The 15,210-nt window shown below is 45.7% G+C and overlaps 1 protein-coding gene across 2 annotated transcripts in view; it reads left to right on the forward strand.

Annotated features, from left to right (window-relative positions):
- Nucleotides 1-5,803: 5,803 nt before the first annotated feature.
- LOC119255360 (low-density lipoprotein receptor class A domain-containing protein 3) overlaps nt 5,804-15,210 on the forward strand; it is a 140,840-nt gene continuing 131,433 nt past the window's right edge. For both annotated transcript variants that reach the window (XM_054699269.1, XM_054699270.1), the window contains exon 1: nt 5,804-5,876. In XM_054699269.1, the coding sequence (XP_054555244.1) occupies nt 5,831-5,876 (46 nt within the window). In that variant the 5' untranslated portion in view covers nt 5,804-5,830. The remainder of the gene's footprint in view (nt 5,877-15,210) is intronic.

Below are 15,210 nucleotides of genomic sequence, written 5' to 3' on the forward strand. Positions count from 1 at the left end.
CTGTTGAGATCTTTTACATCCTTTTTTGTACTGTCTTTGAAATTTAGTTTGTGTTTCACACTGAGAACATATCATAATTCAGAACAGCCACACATTGAGTGCTCATTCTGCAGCCACAAGTAGCTAGGGGTTACCATAATTGCACACTGCAAATCTAAACAAATCAATGATGGTTCCCCACCCCCAAACTGATAGATCAAGGGTAGGTTTATACATTTAATGAATCTACCTATTTTTTTTTCCTTTCCAATTGAGAAAGAAAAAAGATGTGCCTATGATGAAAACTGGCAAAATGGCTCTGTTGTTAAATTGCAGGTTAAATTCTTTTTCATATTATTGCTCGTTGATTCCAGGACTGGTCACAAGTGAAAAATCACCCTTTTACGGGTGTAGACAATTTCGCTCAAAGGGCAGTAAAACTGAGGCATTAAAATAAATAACAGCTTGTATGGTTTTTAAAATGAGGGGTAAAAATTTCATCCTTTCAGAGAATGCAAAATTTTCATTAATAAATGTCAGCAGATCTCTCTTCTACAAGCTAGTGACTGTATTAAACATGAATTACAAGAACTCCGTTGGTTCCCAGCAGTATTTTTCTGTAGATTAGTCTGACAATTTAAAAAAAAAATACACACACACACACACACACACACACATATATACATTTGGCAGCTCTGGAATGACTTTAATTTCTAGCTGGAGAACTCTCATACTCAGCATTTTTGAGGGGTAGGAACTATAATAATTAGATGTACCCAGAAAAGTTTTCTGGAAGTTGAATGTATTATACAATAGATCAAGTCCTATTTGATATGCTGAGCATCTCTACCTTTCGAGCCCCAAACCCTGGGAACACATTATATTTCAAGTTGCAAATATATTCTATTTTTTATGAATTGAAAGTTGTTTTGCTTTTGAAGGTAGCAAGGTTCAGTATGATGCTGTGGGAATATTTGGAATCAAGAGTATCTGACTTCAAATCTCAATTATTTCCTGCATTATTTGGAGCCAGTCACTTAAATATCCTGTACCTCAGATTCCTCTGTATAAAGGGGTTCATATATCTAAGTGAGAGATTGTTGTGAAGATAAATGTGATCATAAATGTATAATGTCTGAAGCAGGTACTTGATTAATAATCATTCTCTTACACTGCCTCTCTCATGCTAACTAACAGGTGAGATTCAATGATGTTAAGTGTTTATACACTCAATATTTAAGGTAAAAATTTTAGATCTCTATTGCTGTGTAGTAAATAAACTCAACGTATAGTGACTGACAACAGCAAAATTATAATCTTGTAGGTTTTTGGGTCAAGAATCTGGGCACAGCTCAGTTGGGTATTTCTGCCTCCAGGTCTGTCACGAGGTTGCAGTGAAGCCATCAGCTAGGGCTGTGGTCTCATCTGAAGGCATAATTGGGGGAAGAGGATCTCTTTCCAAGCTCACTTATGTGGGCAGTTCACAAGATGGCAGCTGACAAGTGAGATTGAGAGACAGAAAGGTAATGAGAATGTCAATAATTTAAAAAATGAACTATGATAACGGCAGCAATAATGTCGAGTGCTTACTATGTACTGGGGAAAATTCTTTTTCTTTAATTTTTAAAAAAATTTAAAAATATTTATTTATTTATGCATACAAGAGCTGGGGTACAGGCCAGAGGTGTGTGGGGTGAAAGGATTCATCAGAGACAGAGTGGGGAGCAGAACAGGCAGATGTACTGAAACACACTGCTGAGAGAGAGGAGCAATGGGCGAGATAGGAGAGGTCTCCTGCGCCACGTGGGTTGCTCCCTGGTCAGCCGGGGATCGAACTCGTGCTGCAGAGGTTGTGGATTGCTTCATAGTGTGGTGCTTAACCCCTTGCGCCACCAGGGAGGCACTAAATTTATTTTATTTTTGGAGTAAACTTTATTTTCTTACACTGTTATTCATTTTTGTGTAATATTTGATCTCTCCCCTCAGGCGTGGTCCCCATAAATCTTCCACCACCATGTCATATACTGGGTAAAATTCTATGTGTTTTCTATGTTTCAACTCATTAAAGATGTCCTATAGGAGCATCAAGTTAATCCTGTGCATGACCTTAAAGGCAGACATTCTAGTTATATATTGCCACATAGTGAATTACCCTGAAAGTTAATCACTTCAAACAACAATAAACATTTATTATCTCTGACGGTTTCTGTGCATCAGGAATCTGGGAGTGACTGGGTGGTTCCAGCTCAGGATTTCTCACAAAGGCCAGTCAGAGGTAGGTTGAGTCTACAGTCATCTGATGTCTTGATTGGGGGCTGGATTTCTGCTTCCAACATGGTTCGTTCCAATGGCTGGCAAGTTGGTAGAAAGCTCAATTCCTTCCAGTGTGGCCTACCCACAGGGGTGCTGAATGTCCTCACAACATGGTGCTGCCATCCTTCCGAGAGAGGGCTCTAAGAGAGCAAGGAAGAAACTGCAATGTCCTTGTGACCCAATGTCGCTTCCACATGCTTCATTGGTCACACAGGTTGCCCGTATTCAGTGTGAGAGGGGACCCTATTATGGATCCCAGAAAAGAATAATCTTCCAGAGCCATCCTGGAGACTGGCTACTACAACAGCTGTCTTGTGATAGGAACCCCATGCATGGCCACAACCACAGCTAACTTTTCCTGTGTCAGAGAGTTTACACACATTAGCTCATTGAATCCTGATAGCACCACTAAGAGCCAGGTGCTCATAGGATCCCCATTTCACAGACAAGGGAACTAAGGCTCAAGAGGCTGATAACTTGCCCAAGGCCACACAGCTAATGCTTGGCAAGTGAAAAGAGCACTGAAACACATCTTACACAGATCTGAGGGCAAGCCCAGCTTGTGCTATTTTGACTTGTGGCGCTAGTGGGGTTCCTGTGACTAGTAAATGAGAAATGTGTGGAAACTACGAGCATTACAGCAAGGATCACAGAAAAACAAAGTACTTTCTTTCATCCTTCGGCAATGCAAAGCCATGTCAGAAGCACCCACCCAAATTCACTGTCTTACTTTTGGTAAATAAGTGCCATAAAATAAGTTTTTGCGTTTTATTAAACCCTCCATAAAAAAGATTTGTGACTGCCTTCCTGTGATTTAAACAATTAACACTGGAACCTATCACATTTTCTGGAAACTGAGTGTCCTGTGCTTTTGATGGCATTCTAAAGTGCCAGGGGAAAAAGAGAGCAATGAAGAATGGTTTGCTCTCCTGCCCTGCTTACAGGGTGAGGACGTTGGGAGTGATTCAGTGTAAGTATAAAAACAAGTGAATTTAAAGAGGGCTGCACATTCGTCCAAATTTTTCCAGACATTCATATATTTAAAAACATTCATATATTTAAAAGCAGTGTGTGTGTGTGTGTGTGTGTGTGTGTGTGTATGAGAGAGAGAGAGAGAGAGAGAGAGAGAGAGAGAGAGAGAGAGAGAGAAGCAAGCAGAGAGTAAGAAGCCAGACACAGTAAGGCACTGCCAGAGTTCATGTGCCTAAGCAAACAAAGATGATAGCAGTATTGTCAGATCCATTGTCCTTCCATTTTCCTGATGTTTGCAGGCAAATAAACAGCTACTATGGGAGAACTAATTTGCCTCCTTAGGTATCATTATCAAAAGCCAGGGGCCTCCCTCTAACAGGTTTCCTGGAAAAAATGCCCATACCCACATACACCTGAAATGTGCATAAAATTTTAGGGTGCTTAGAACTCCCTGGAGTCCACAGAAATATCTCCCTATGCTAAATCTTTTAGAGAATTTATTTATTTCTATTTTCCATACTTGACAAACTACTCTGTAATATGGAACTTGCCATACTTTCCTACATTGAATCATATTTTCTCATTACCTTGAACCCTCACTGGTATTTGGTGACCTGATCCACTTTAGCTGTGGTGTTTCCAGAGGAGATCAGGCAATTACAAAGTAGAGCCACTGACTGTCGGCATCCTGGAACTTGTCTCCGGTGTGGTGCGGGCATTCCTTCTACAATCTGCCTGACCGGTGCTAACACCCACACCCTCCTGACTTCTCCAGCAGGTCCAGTTTACATATAGTAAAAATCACCCTTTCTAGGTGTGGGTTTCAGGGATACAAATCCATAGATTCTGACAAGTGTCAGCAGTGTGTAACCACCACCATCATCAAGATATGGAGCAACCCCATTGCAGCCAAACTTCTCTTAAGCCTCTTTGAACTCACCCCCAGCCCTCAGGCCCAGACCTGGCAGTGATGGATCTGATTTGGTCCCAACAGTTTTGCTCTCTCCATGCCCTGTCTTATAAAAGGACTCACACAGAATGTACTTTTTGGGGTTGTATTCTTTCTCTTAACATGCAATGAGAATCATTCATATTGTTGCATTAAATGATATAACACCATTTGTTTATCCCCCACTAGCTGATGGTTATTTGCGCTTTTTCCAGTTTTTGGACATTATTTGCATTCTTTTTCTTTTTTTTTTTTTTTTGAGGGAGGAGGGGGTGGAGCACAACGCTGTCACCAGTTCTTCCACTATAGAAATCCTTTGAGAGTTTTCCCCAGTGCTGTGTGGAAGCCCCAAATGCATTGCAGCAGCTGTTCTTTTTGCCTCTGGGCATCTGCCTGTACCTTTACTTTTCTTTTTTACAAACTGGGGCCCAACCATTTCCAGGGCTAGGTACACAAGACCCAGATGAAATAACTCACGAGACCAACTCTGTGGACCATGAAGGTCTCAGACTCCCTCCTCCACATGCGTTTGACCCACCATTTCTCTGGGGATCAACTGGGTGCGTATTAGCAAAGCAGAATCTCAGGCCCCACCTGAGGCTGAGTCACAGTCAGCTCTTCACAAGATCCCCAAGTGTGTCAGTGCGTGTTTGAGAAGCTCTGGTAGTATTTTCCCCTCGCTATGTAAAATGTGATACACATTTTCTCGTGATATTTGGCTTTATTCCAACTTTCCCCCTCGATCCCTGGAGTAAACTCATTTGCAGCTCCGTTAAAAACGCTTGTTTGGGACCATCCGGTATTTTTCTTTTTCTTTCTGGCTTATTTTGCTGAGCATGATCCCTTCCAGCTCCATCCATGTTGCTGCAAATTGCATGAGTTTATCTTTTTTGATTGCTGAGTAATATTCCATGGTGTATATATACCACATCTTCTTGATCCCGCCTCACTCACAGCAGCAATTTAGAAAACCTAAATAAGAGACCAGGAAAAAAGACTAACTAAAACAAAGAAAAAAATCAAAATCAACAAGCAACTATAAACCAGAGACACACTATAGAGGGGGAAGGGAGCGGGGCGAGGAAGGATCAGGGTCCCAATAAAGGGGGGTGCAATCGTATGGGGAATACAACCAAAACGAAAATGCATACATTGTGCAAAAATAAAAAATGATGCATGCATTATATAAAATAAAATATTAAAAACATAATAAAAAATAAAAAAAAACCCTTGCGTTTGGGTCTGGGAGGTGCCGAGCACCCCATCCTTGGGAGGATGGAGCAGAACAGGCAGGAGGAAAAAGAGAAAGCAGGCAGAGAACAGAGCCTGGGCTGTTCAGCGCCCCTGGCGAGAGCCCGGCGAGGCCAGCGGGTCCTCGGCCCCCGGGGCGGCCTCTCCAAGCCGGGACCGCAGGGACAGGGCGCGGGCGAGGGCGCGCAGCCCGGAGCTTGCAGAACTTTGCCAGGCGCGGCCGGGCCGGTGCGGGCGGGGCGGGGCGGGGGTTCGGGGGGGCGGGGGGCGGGCCTGGGGGGGGGGGCCGGCGCGGCGAGGGGCGGGGTCAGCGCCAAGGCCGCGGGGGCAGCGCCGGCGCCGGGCAGCAGGAGCAGCGGCCGCGCCATGTGGCTGCTGGGGCCGCTGTGCCTGCTGCTGAGCAGCGCCGCGGGTGAGTCGGGGGGCTCGGGAGAACTTCCTGCGGGGCGCGGGGCGCGGCGGCCGGCCGGCGATCGCACCCCCTCCCGCGCCCCGTCTGCGTCTCCGGCGCGGGTGTGCACGGAGGGCGGACCGTGGCGCCGGGCTGGCCGGGACCCCGCGAGGGGCCGCGGCGGGGTGCGCGTCGTCCCATTGTGTGGGCGTGCGCGCCGGCTGGTGCTGTGTTGTGTGCGCGCGGGCGGGGCTTTTTGTGCAGCCGGGCTCTGGGGAGCCCGGTAGCTGCCCCGATTGGGCGTAGCTCGAGTGTGTCTGTGTGAGTGTGTTAAGTGTGTTAGGAAAAGGGAGAGTGGAGGGCTTGGAGAGAACTCTCCCTGATCCCATCTTCCCAGAACTCCGGGTGCTGGGTGCTGCGGGAGCCTCCCCAGGCCTCCCGGGTCTCTGGCATGCCCCTTCAGGTCTCCCCACCTGGACAGCAGGCGAGGGGTACCATGATTTCCTGACGCTCCTATCTGGGACTGTGCTTGGTTTGAGCAAAGGGTGATGAAACAGGGCCGTACCTGAGATTTTTACTGTCCCATGGAGCCTGGGCGCAGAGCATTTCAGTCATCTGAGCGCCCCCACTCGCGCCGTGACCAGCCAGGTGCCAGGGGGGAGCACCCTGGCTTCTTCATGGTGACTCTTTGAACCTGCATCACCTTAGGGAGTGCATCCCAGAGTAGCAAGCCTCTTCTCCCAGGCAGCGTGCTGCTCCCAGGAACTTTTCTGCTGATGTGGGCACGCTCCGAATTCCAGCCAGGGAGCCCTTCCCTGCCCTGATTCTGCCCGCGGCCACAGCTGTCAGCTGCCCCTCCTGGACTCGGCCTGCCCGGCCTGGCCCCCTGATATTTATTTCTGGGCAGCTGATGCCCAGAAAGTGGGTAACAGTGTCCACTGAACTTTCTCCAGAAGAACCTTGCTTTCCTGACGTCTGTGTCATTCACATGTCTAATTTATTCCTGATTTCCCCAAATGCTCCTCTAGCTGCTTGCTGTGGAGTTGTCTTTGGTGGGGTGTTTGTTGGGGGGAGTTTGAGACTCACTTCATTCTGATCTGTGCCCCTCCTTCCTTGCTCCCCAGGTATGCTCTTGGAAAGAGAAATCGCCCCCTTTCCTTGAGGTCCCTGGTCCTGGCCAACCTCAGATTCCACTGGGCAGCCTTCCCCTGCTCTCAGACCTATGACATCATCCCAGGCCTCTGAAACTCCTTTAGATGTCTGTGGGTTTTCTGTGGCTTCCACTGAGGGTGGAATGCTGGTGGCTGCTGTGCATTTTTAACCAGCTCTGGGTCAAAGAGCCTTGTTTCTTCTGAACTATTGGGCCACCCTGGGGAGAGTTCCAAAGGGGCACTGGCAGCTGTGGGGAGGTGTGAATGATTGATTATTTGGAGGCTGTTTCAACAGGCAGATTACCAGGACAAGTCAGACACAGAGACCTGCCTGGATTCACACTCCCTATTTGCATGGCTGTGGCATGGAAGGGGGCTTGTGTGTGTCCTTACTGCTGCTCATGGCCCTGCTGCTCATGGCACACCCTTACATACCCCCCCATCCCCCGTTGGCTGCTTTGGTTGAGTCTTCCTCTTTGTAAAAATGGCTGTAGTTAGTTTTGTCTTTTTCAGGTCAACACTGGCTATTTATATTTGTGTATCTACTTAGAAAATAGAGCTAAGGTAAATCAAATAGTCCTAAATAGTCCTAGTGGGGATTGAGGTTTGGGGTGTCACAGAACTGCCTAACCATCCCAGGTGGCGATTTCCCACTGTCTGTGGGCACAGAGTCTGTGCGCCTTTGGAATCCCCTTTATAGTTGTCTGTTTCCAAACCTCTAGCAGGCTGGGGTGTGTGCATTTTTCATGTTGCGTGAAGCATCATTCTTCCAATGTGGATTCCACTTTGACGGAAGTGTTACCAGAAACGGTGGCCGGTTGGTTGGTTTTCCTGATGCCAGCAGGGTGTCCCAGGGATCCCAGGCTGTGGTTCAGTTTGGGGTTCATAGCGGGACTGGACACCCAACCCTTCTATCCCACATTCCACACCTCCATCCTTTTCTGGGAAGTCGATAAAACAAGAGACATTATAAAAGCCTTTCCTTTGGATTTCTGTCCCTTTAATAGTCTTTGAAGAAATGTGGGGTCAAAGTTGAGCCCTCCTCTGAGTTCCTGGTCTTTGTAGGACTAGAAGGCTGCTGACATTCCAAGAGCCTTTAGAGTCCTTTGTTATTCAGGAACCTTCTCAGACACCTTCATGTGTGTTTTTAATTTTTCTTCCTTTGTTTTTAGTGTTTGCGTTAGGGAACCGAAGCATTGATTTTGGCTGTTATTATTTTTTAATGTATCTGTGAGGATTCAGCCCCAATCATGCCCTCTGATGCTCCGTTTTCTTTCAGGCGGTGGACTTGGTGGGCGAGACAGTGGGATGGTGCCATGGCGGATGGGTGGCCAATCTCACACCTCCTCCTCCTGGCTGACCTTTCCCTGGACCCCCTGGCATTCTCTTCTGTCAGGCAGAAGCTTCATCTCCCCCCTGTGTACTCCCAAGAGCATGGGTAGTGACCTTTTCTCCTGGAAAGATCCGCTTAATGGGATGAGCCGGTAGATTTTATTTTATTTTTTAGCTAGCTGGGTAGTTTCATGCAACCCAGCCCAGCCCAGGAGATGACTGTGCACACTGAGTACAAATAAACACACCTTGTTGCTCTTCATCTTCAAAGAGATGCACCGAGGCTCCCTGCTGGGGTATGATGTGTTATTCCTGACAGCCCACTTAGGCCACTTGGGAGAGTGTGGCCTCCAGGGCCGGGTGGTGATTTCTGCACCTCCAGGATTCCTTTTTGCCAAAGTCGCTAGGGCCAGTTGAGAGTGGACTTGGCTCCTCACCTTGGTAAAAACAGTTTAGAGATTTAAGGGATTAGGAGTTTATAATCAAATAATCTCATATTAAAGATTTGACCTCTGTCCCTTGCCTGTCTGCATGGGCAGGAGGACAAGAGGGCAGGTGCTATTTGTGGATCGTCTGTCGGTGAGATACTCTGCTTGACGCTGACAAGCTCACAGTCTTGTTGAATTTTTCCAGTGACATCTGTGGCAGGAAGTGGTGTGATGGTGCATGAGCATTCAGACCCAGGGTGCTGGAGTAGGGATGGAAGCCTGGATTCTCACTCCAGTTTCTCTTTGCCTTTCCTGCTCTTTCTAGCCACCTTGCGCAACATGTCCATGCCCTTCCTCCCAGATGCTTTTATGAATTAACTTAAGTCAAAGAGATCCTTTCCAGAAACAAATCTGCTCCCTTTTTGATTCTGCTCTGAACTTGTTCAGCAATTGGTGGTCATGGTAAATACATAAATGGCATTTTTAAAAAAGGATTTTATTTATTTTTGCATAGAAGAACTAGGGTATAAGCCAGAGGTGCAGGAGGTGGGAGGATTCACCAGAGACAGAATGGGGAGCAGAACAGGCAGATCTACTGAAATACACTGCTGAGGGGAGCAGCAGGTGAGACAGAAGAGGTCTGCCTCGTCATGTGGGTAGCTCCCTGGCTGGGCATCAAACTCAGGCAGTTGCAGTGGGCCTTCAAGGTAATAGCACAGAGACTGAACCCCTAGGCCACCAAGGAGGCCCCATAAATGGCATTTATTGAGTAAAAAATGGAACTTTTCAATATAGCACATGTCTTTTGCTACCTGGAGAGCAGGCAGTCTTGGTGGCAAGATGCCGCAGGCCAAGCGTTGATTTCTAGATCTGAGTTGTGGTCACATGGGGCTTTATTTTCTTTCATGAAGCTTAATATTTATATTTTCCCCTTTTCTTATATATTTATTGCATTTTACTATTGAAAAATAAAAGATTCATACACATTGATATGATTCAGAGTGATGGAACTCTTTTTAGCTGTGAGGTAGCCCTGGGGACATGTCTATTTTGGGTTGTGGAGTTTTCTTGTTTATTTTCTTTCCTTCTTTTTCTATATGAAATATTCTAGAAATGCTTGGGTCAGTTTAGCCATGCAGCAGTGCCTTTACTTGACAACAAGGGAGATTTTTTTTAAGAGTAAGAATGTGTGTGTGTGTGTGTACACGCACGCACATGTGCACACATAAGTGCCTTTCTTTAATTGTAATTGTAAAAGAATCTGTCCTCTCGGATGCTGAAGAGTGTCCTTAAAAATGTTGGCTAGGAGAGCAGCCAGGAACTTTGAAGATGCACCATTTGCTTGTCACATCATTTGACATCATTTGCTTGCTGTTCAATACAGGTATTCCCTGATTTTTGAAAATTCATGTTAAGCTTCTTTGCTTTTACCAAAGACCTGCATTAGTGCCTATTTTGCTAACCAGAAGAAATCCAAAGAGGATTTTCACTTTTGGAGTGAAAACGGTGTTCAGCCTCGGTTTTACCCCAGTCATTCTGCAGGCTGTGAGCACCCTGAAAGTGAGAGGGGCACTGCTTCCTCCAGAACTGCTTTGTACAGACTCTGTATGTATCATATTGTTCCTGCCTTTACTATAGATTAATGTGATTTTAGGTTTTATGTGTATTTTATATGATTTGGTAGGTTATTTTGGAGATTGGAAATGTTCAAAAAACTTTCCATCTACATTAAGGTAATTACTAGCTTGCTTTATGCCATTTTGCCTTATGAAAGGTTTCATAGAAGCATTTTACTTTTGGACAATGAGGAAACCTGAGTTGCCCACTAGAATAAGTGCACTTTTGTGACAGGGTAACTGTTTATTTCAGGTAGGTTTGTTCTGGTTTGTGCAGATGGTTTCAGGAATGGCCTGGGGACAGTCTAGGGCAGGGTTTCTCAGCCTCAGTGCTATTAATATTTTGGACCGGATAGTTTTTTTTTGGGGGGGTGGGGCTCTCCTGCCCTTGTAGGATATTTAGCAGCATCATGATTCTAGATGTCATTACTAGTCTCCCCCTTCCTGCCTGTCCATATTGTGACAACCAAAAAGGTCTCCAGATGTTACCAGATGTTCTTTGGGAGCAAAATCACCCCTGGTTGAGAGCCCCACATCTCCTGTGAGCAAGCCCCCTTGCCAGACATCTTGAGCATTATTACTGCTCACCCTAAAAGTGCTTTCTGGATGCAGTGGGTCAGGATGGCATCCTCCTCCTGTGGAGTCTTGCAGCCCCTCACATTCGCGGTGAAAATACTTTCTTAGCAAGAAACACCCTCAGCATTGACCTTTCCCTCTGGGGCCATAGTGAAAGTGTTGGGAGTTTTAGATGGTAGCTTTGGTGCCCTGGGAGAGACATGCTGAGAAAGCAGGTAGAAAGCAGGTGGCACGACACCAAAAGCCACTTGGTTCCCTGAATGTCAAACTTGGGCCTGAGCCTAAAGGAGAAGTTGCCTGAAATCTTACCTGGGAGATGTGGATTGAAATTTTTTTTTTTAAGATTTATTTATTTATACAAGAGCTGGGGTACAGGCCAGAGGCGCGGGAGGGTGAGAGGATTCACCAGAGACAGAGAGGGGAGCAGAACAGGCAGACGGACTGAAAACACCGCTGAGGGGAGCAGCAGGCGAGACAGGAGAGGTCTGCCGCACCATGTGGGTATCTCCCTGGCCATCTGGGAATTGAATCGAACCGGCGCTGCAGAGGCTGCGGACAGCTTCATAATGCTGGGCTCAACCCACTGCGCCACCACCACCGGGGAGGCCCAGGGAGTTGTGGATTGAAATCTTAACCCTGGAAGTCTCCCTTCCTCTGCTCTACAGAGGCCTTCTTGTTCACAGCTACCTTTTCCCTCCCCGTAACTCTTCTCCCTTCCCATCCAAAGGCTTTGCAACTTTAGTCTCTTCTGCAGGTGGTGGGGAAATCGTCTATACTTGTGGCAGGGTGGTTTTTTCAGAAACTTTCGTCTTGTCCTTCTCTGAAGTCTTTCAAAGTTACGCTCAGTGTCTCTTGTAACACTAGGACTCCAAGACACTTTGCCTTCCAGCTGCCGTTTTCCTTTGTTCAGTTTCCAACCTTCCTTGAGTGTTTCACTTCCTCCTCTCTTCAGACTAGCAACGGGCATTGTCTGCTGCTGTCTTCTTTTGTGCATGCATTCCCAGAAAGAAAGGAGGTACCGGACAGGGACTCTGTGCAGGCAGGCCGGGGGGCCCTACCGCAGACCAGGCACCCTCAGTCCCGTCACACCCTCTCTGTGAGGAAGTTCGTGGGCAGACTGAGGGGTACCCTCTAAATGCTCTAAGTCAGTTTTGCCACCACCATATAAAGACAAAGCGTGCTTGTATTGTATAAGACCCTCAGTAGAAAAGAGCTTTCATACAATTGGTGTGCAATAGAGAGAAGAGGAAGAATGTAGTTAAAATAATTTCCATGTGAAACACCCAAAGTTACCCAGCCCCTCGTGGGTAAATGCCCAGCCAAACAAGGTTGGCCCAAAGCAGGGCCCCTCGGGCCCAAAAGCTTGCTACAAGTCTAGGGGACATTCTGGTGGGGACCAACAGGAAAGGGACAGAAGGGGCCACTCAAGTCTGGAAGGAAAAGAACAAAATTCACAAGTCAAGATACAGACTTCCATTTTCAGCCTCCCCATGGGTCTCTCACCTGCGTCTCTGTCTCTTTCAAATATCTCTTTCCATGTTCCCCTAGTCTCTGGTACAAGTCCAAGGTCAAGAAGCAAGCAGGGCTTCTTCACATGTCTCCCTGCTCCATGTGCCGCCTCCTGGCTTTCTCCAATCTTCCTCTTCGGGGGACTCTCCTTGTGTTTCTTAGCTTGTCCTCTGTGCTCAGCTTTGCCCTTCTCTGTGTGGGCAGGGAAATCTTCTGGAACCATTGACTCTGGCTTCCTAAGCACGCGAATATCCTTTTCTTTTTTTCTTTGGGTAACTAGAACATTCTTAAAACTTTATCAGCTGTTCATTAGTATGGGACCAGCTCTACCCCATCCAGATACCATGCTGTGCTGTCCAGGGGTGCAGAGCTGCCCTTCAAGAACCAGGTGACCCAAGGATGGGAGGTCATTTGCCTTCTTTGTTATCCAGGAAGGTGAAATCTCAGAGGTGTTCCTAAATGTTGTCCTGATGGATCTTTGTGTCACCTTGAGGGGAACAGGGCTGCTGGAAGTCAGAGGACCTTGAGGGTCATGGACAACCCATCTCTGGGGAGAGACAGTGGTGGGCATTCTTAGAGAGGTTTCAGAGGGGGTGATATGGTGCTAGCTTGATTCTTTAGATTTCCAGGTAAAATATTGGGGTGTGCATGTTGATGTGCTAAGGCTCTAGTCTTGAACAAGACATTTCTTTCTGTGGCTTGTGGGTAACAGCCTTTTAAAATTTTTGGCCATACTACATAAATAGAAATATATATATCCATGCACACCACGTGTAAGATATAAGTGCACATGTGTGTATTTAATGTGTGTGGTGTATATATATATGTACATGCCTATATCTATAGGTCTTCTGTGTGTACTGTGTAGCATGTAGTGTGTATGGATGTATGGTTACATTTATGTATACTACACAGTACATATAGACATATAGGTGTATTTTATATCATACATTGTATCATCATATGTACTATAGAATTATTACATCTTATTTAAAGGATTTTATATATGTAATCTTATCTTTTAGGACCTAATCCTTTAGGGCTGAACTCTCATGGACTATAAACTCCTTGAGGCCTGGTGTTATAGCTTAAACACTTGTCATATTTCTTATTTCTCGTATGGTATATGGGGATACAGTAATGCTAACCACTCTTGGAAGGTTTATTGGGTCAGCAGGATAGTAGGATTATGCATATGTTATTTTGTTGTAAACTTCTTGGATTAAAGACATTACAAAAACAATACATCGAATACATGCCCTGTATAAAAATTTCGAACAAACAGAAGTTAATTGCCATAAAGCATTCAAATCTTCTTTTGTTCCCTTTTTATATTTCTCTTTCCTTTTTGAAAAAAGGAAAGTTCTACTTTGAGTACATATATTAGTCACATCCTCTCCCTATTCCTGTTGTTTAGACAGCTCACTCTTCCAGAACACTTGACCTTTTCACTCACCTTCACTTGCATGGCCCAGTTGGTGAATGGCACTCCTTTGCCTCTATTTCAGAAGCAAAATGTAATACAGTTTCAGTTCTTTGTGAGTATCTTCCTCTCAAGTCTCCTAAAGTGCTTGGTTTGTGCTTTGAAAAAAAAAAAAAATACAGTATTGCATTCATTCTTCCAGTGGCAGATATTTACTTCACTATTACCAATTTGTGCTCTATTTCCTTGTCTTTTTGTGTAGACAATAATTTTTCATTTCAGTGCACAATTTCAGTGCAGTCTTATAAACAGCATGCTAAGTAGTAGGTACATCCAGTCCCTGCAGTGCCCTCAACACACAGAACTGGGTAGAAGTGATGACCCATGAGCGGCTGTGACCAGAATCACCCACGCACCCCCCCGTGACCCATACATCACAGTGTCCACCCCCCTGGTGCTGTCATAAGATGCTGTCAGGCATATCCTGAGGACAGAGAGGGAAATTGGGCACATTTTGGTTTTGGAGATGTTACAATTCCAAAGGTGTATGTGTCCCATTGGGCCATTTTTCTTTCAGTTCTTAGCTATTTCCCCATTTTTTTCCATATATCTTCTGGTGTAAGTGTATTTTCTAATTTAGCTATTGCTTCCCCTGCTGTTAGATGTTGTTTTATTTTCACGGCAGTTTACTCATGTGAGTAGCGTGCTGAGCCATTTTACAGATGGGGAAACTTGAAAGTCAAGTCATATTTCCCAAGCCCTCAGCCAGTGAGGTGGTTTCAGAATTGGCATGACACCTGTGCTCTTAACCACTGGCTCTACCACAGCAGACACTCAGGTTCATGTTCATTGGAAGGAGAAAGTGCTCTTCCTAGTTTTCATCATTGGGTGGGATGTCACATTGGTTCATGACACTGCATGTTTTAGGGATATAGGTGCATACATCTGCAAATATGTTATCATAGCATGCCTGTCACCAAACCCCCAATGATCCTTCACCAAAGTCCATTCAGCCCCCACCCATCCTGCTCTCCTTCTATATCTTCAGGTCTACAGTCATATTTCAAGGGTTTATTTTAGTCTGTTCCTTTGCTTGTTTTTTATAGTCTACATATGAATAAAATCATCCAGTATTTGTCTTTCTCCTCATGTCAATACATGAAAAAACCTGCAGTCAACAGCCAGCATTATATTTGGGTGAGTAGCTTGCCGTAAAAGGCAGCACCTGGCCTAGCCCTCATACTTTCCCCTCTTAATGCTTCCATATTTTCTGTATTTGGAAAGGCATCCTCTTAGTTGGTAGTTATTTCTGCTCTCGCT

Source organism: Talpa occidentalis, unplaced genomic scaffold (genome assembly GCF_014898055.3).
Source record: "Talpa occidentalis isolate TD23 unplaced genomic scaffold, MPIMG_talOcc4v2.1 talOcc4.3, whole genome shotgun sequence".
Lineage (NCBI taxonomy): Eukaryota > Metazoa > Chordata > Mammalia > Eulipotyphla > Talpidae > Talpa > Talpa occidentalis.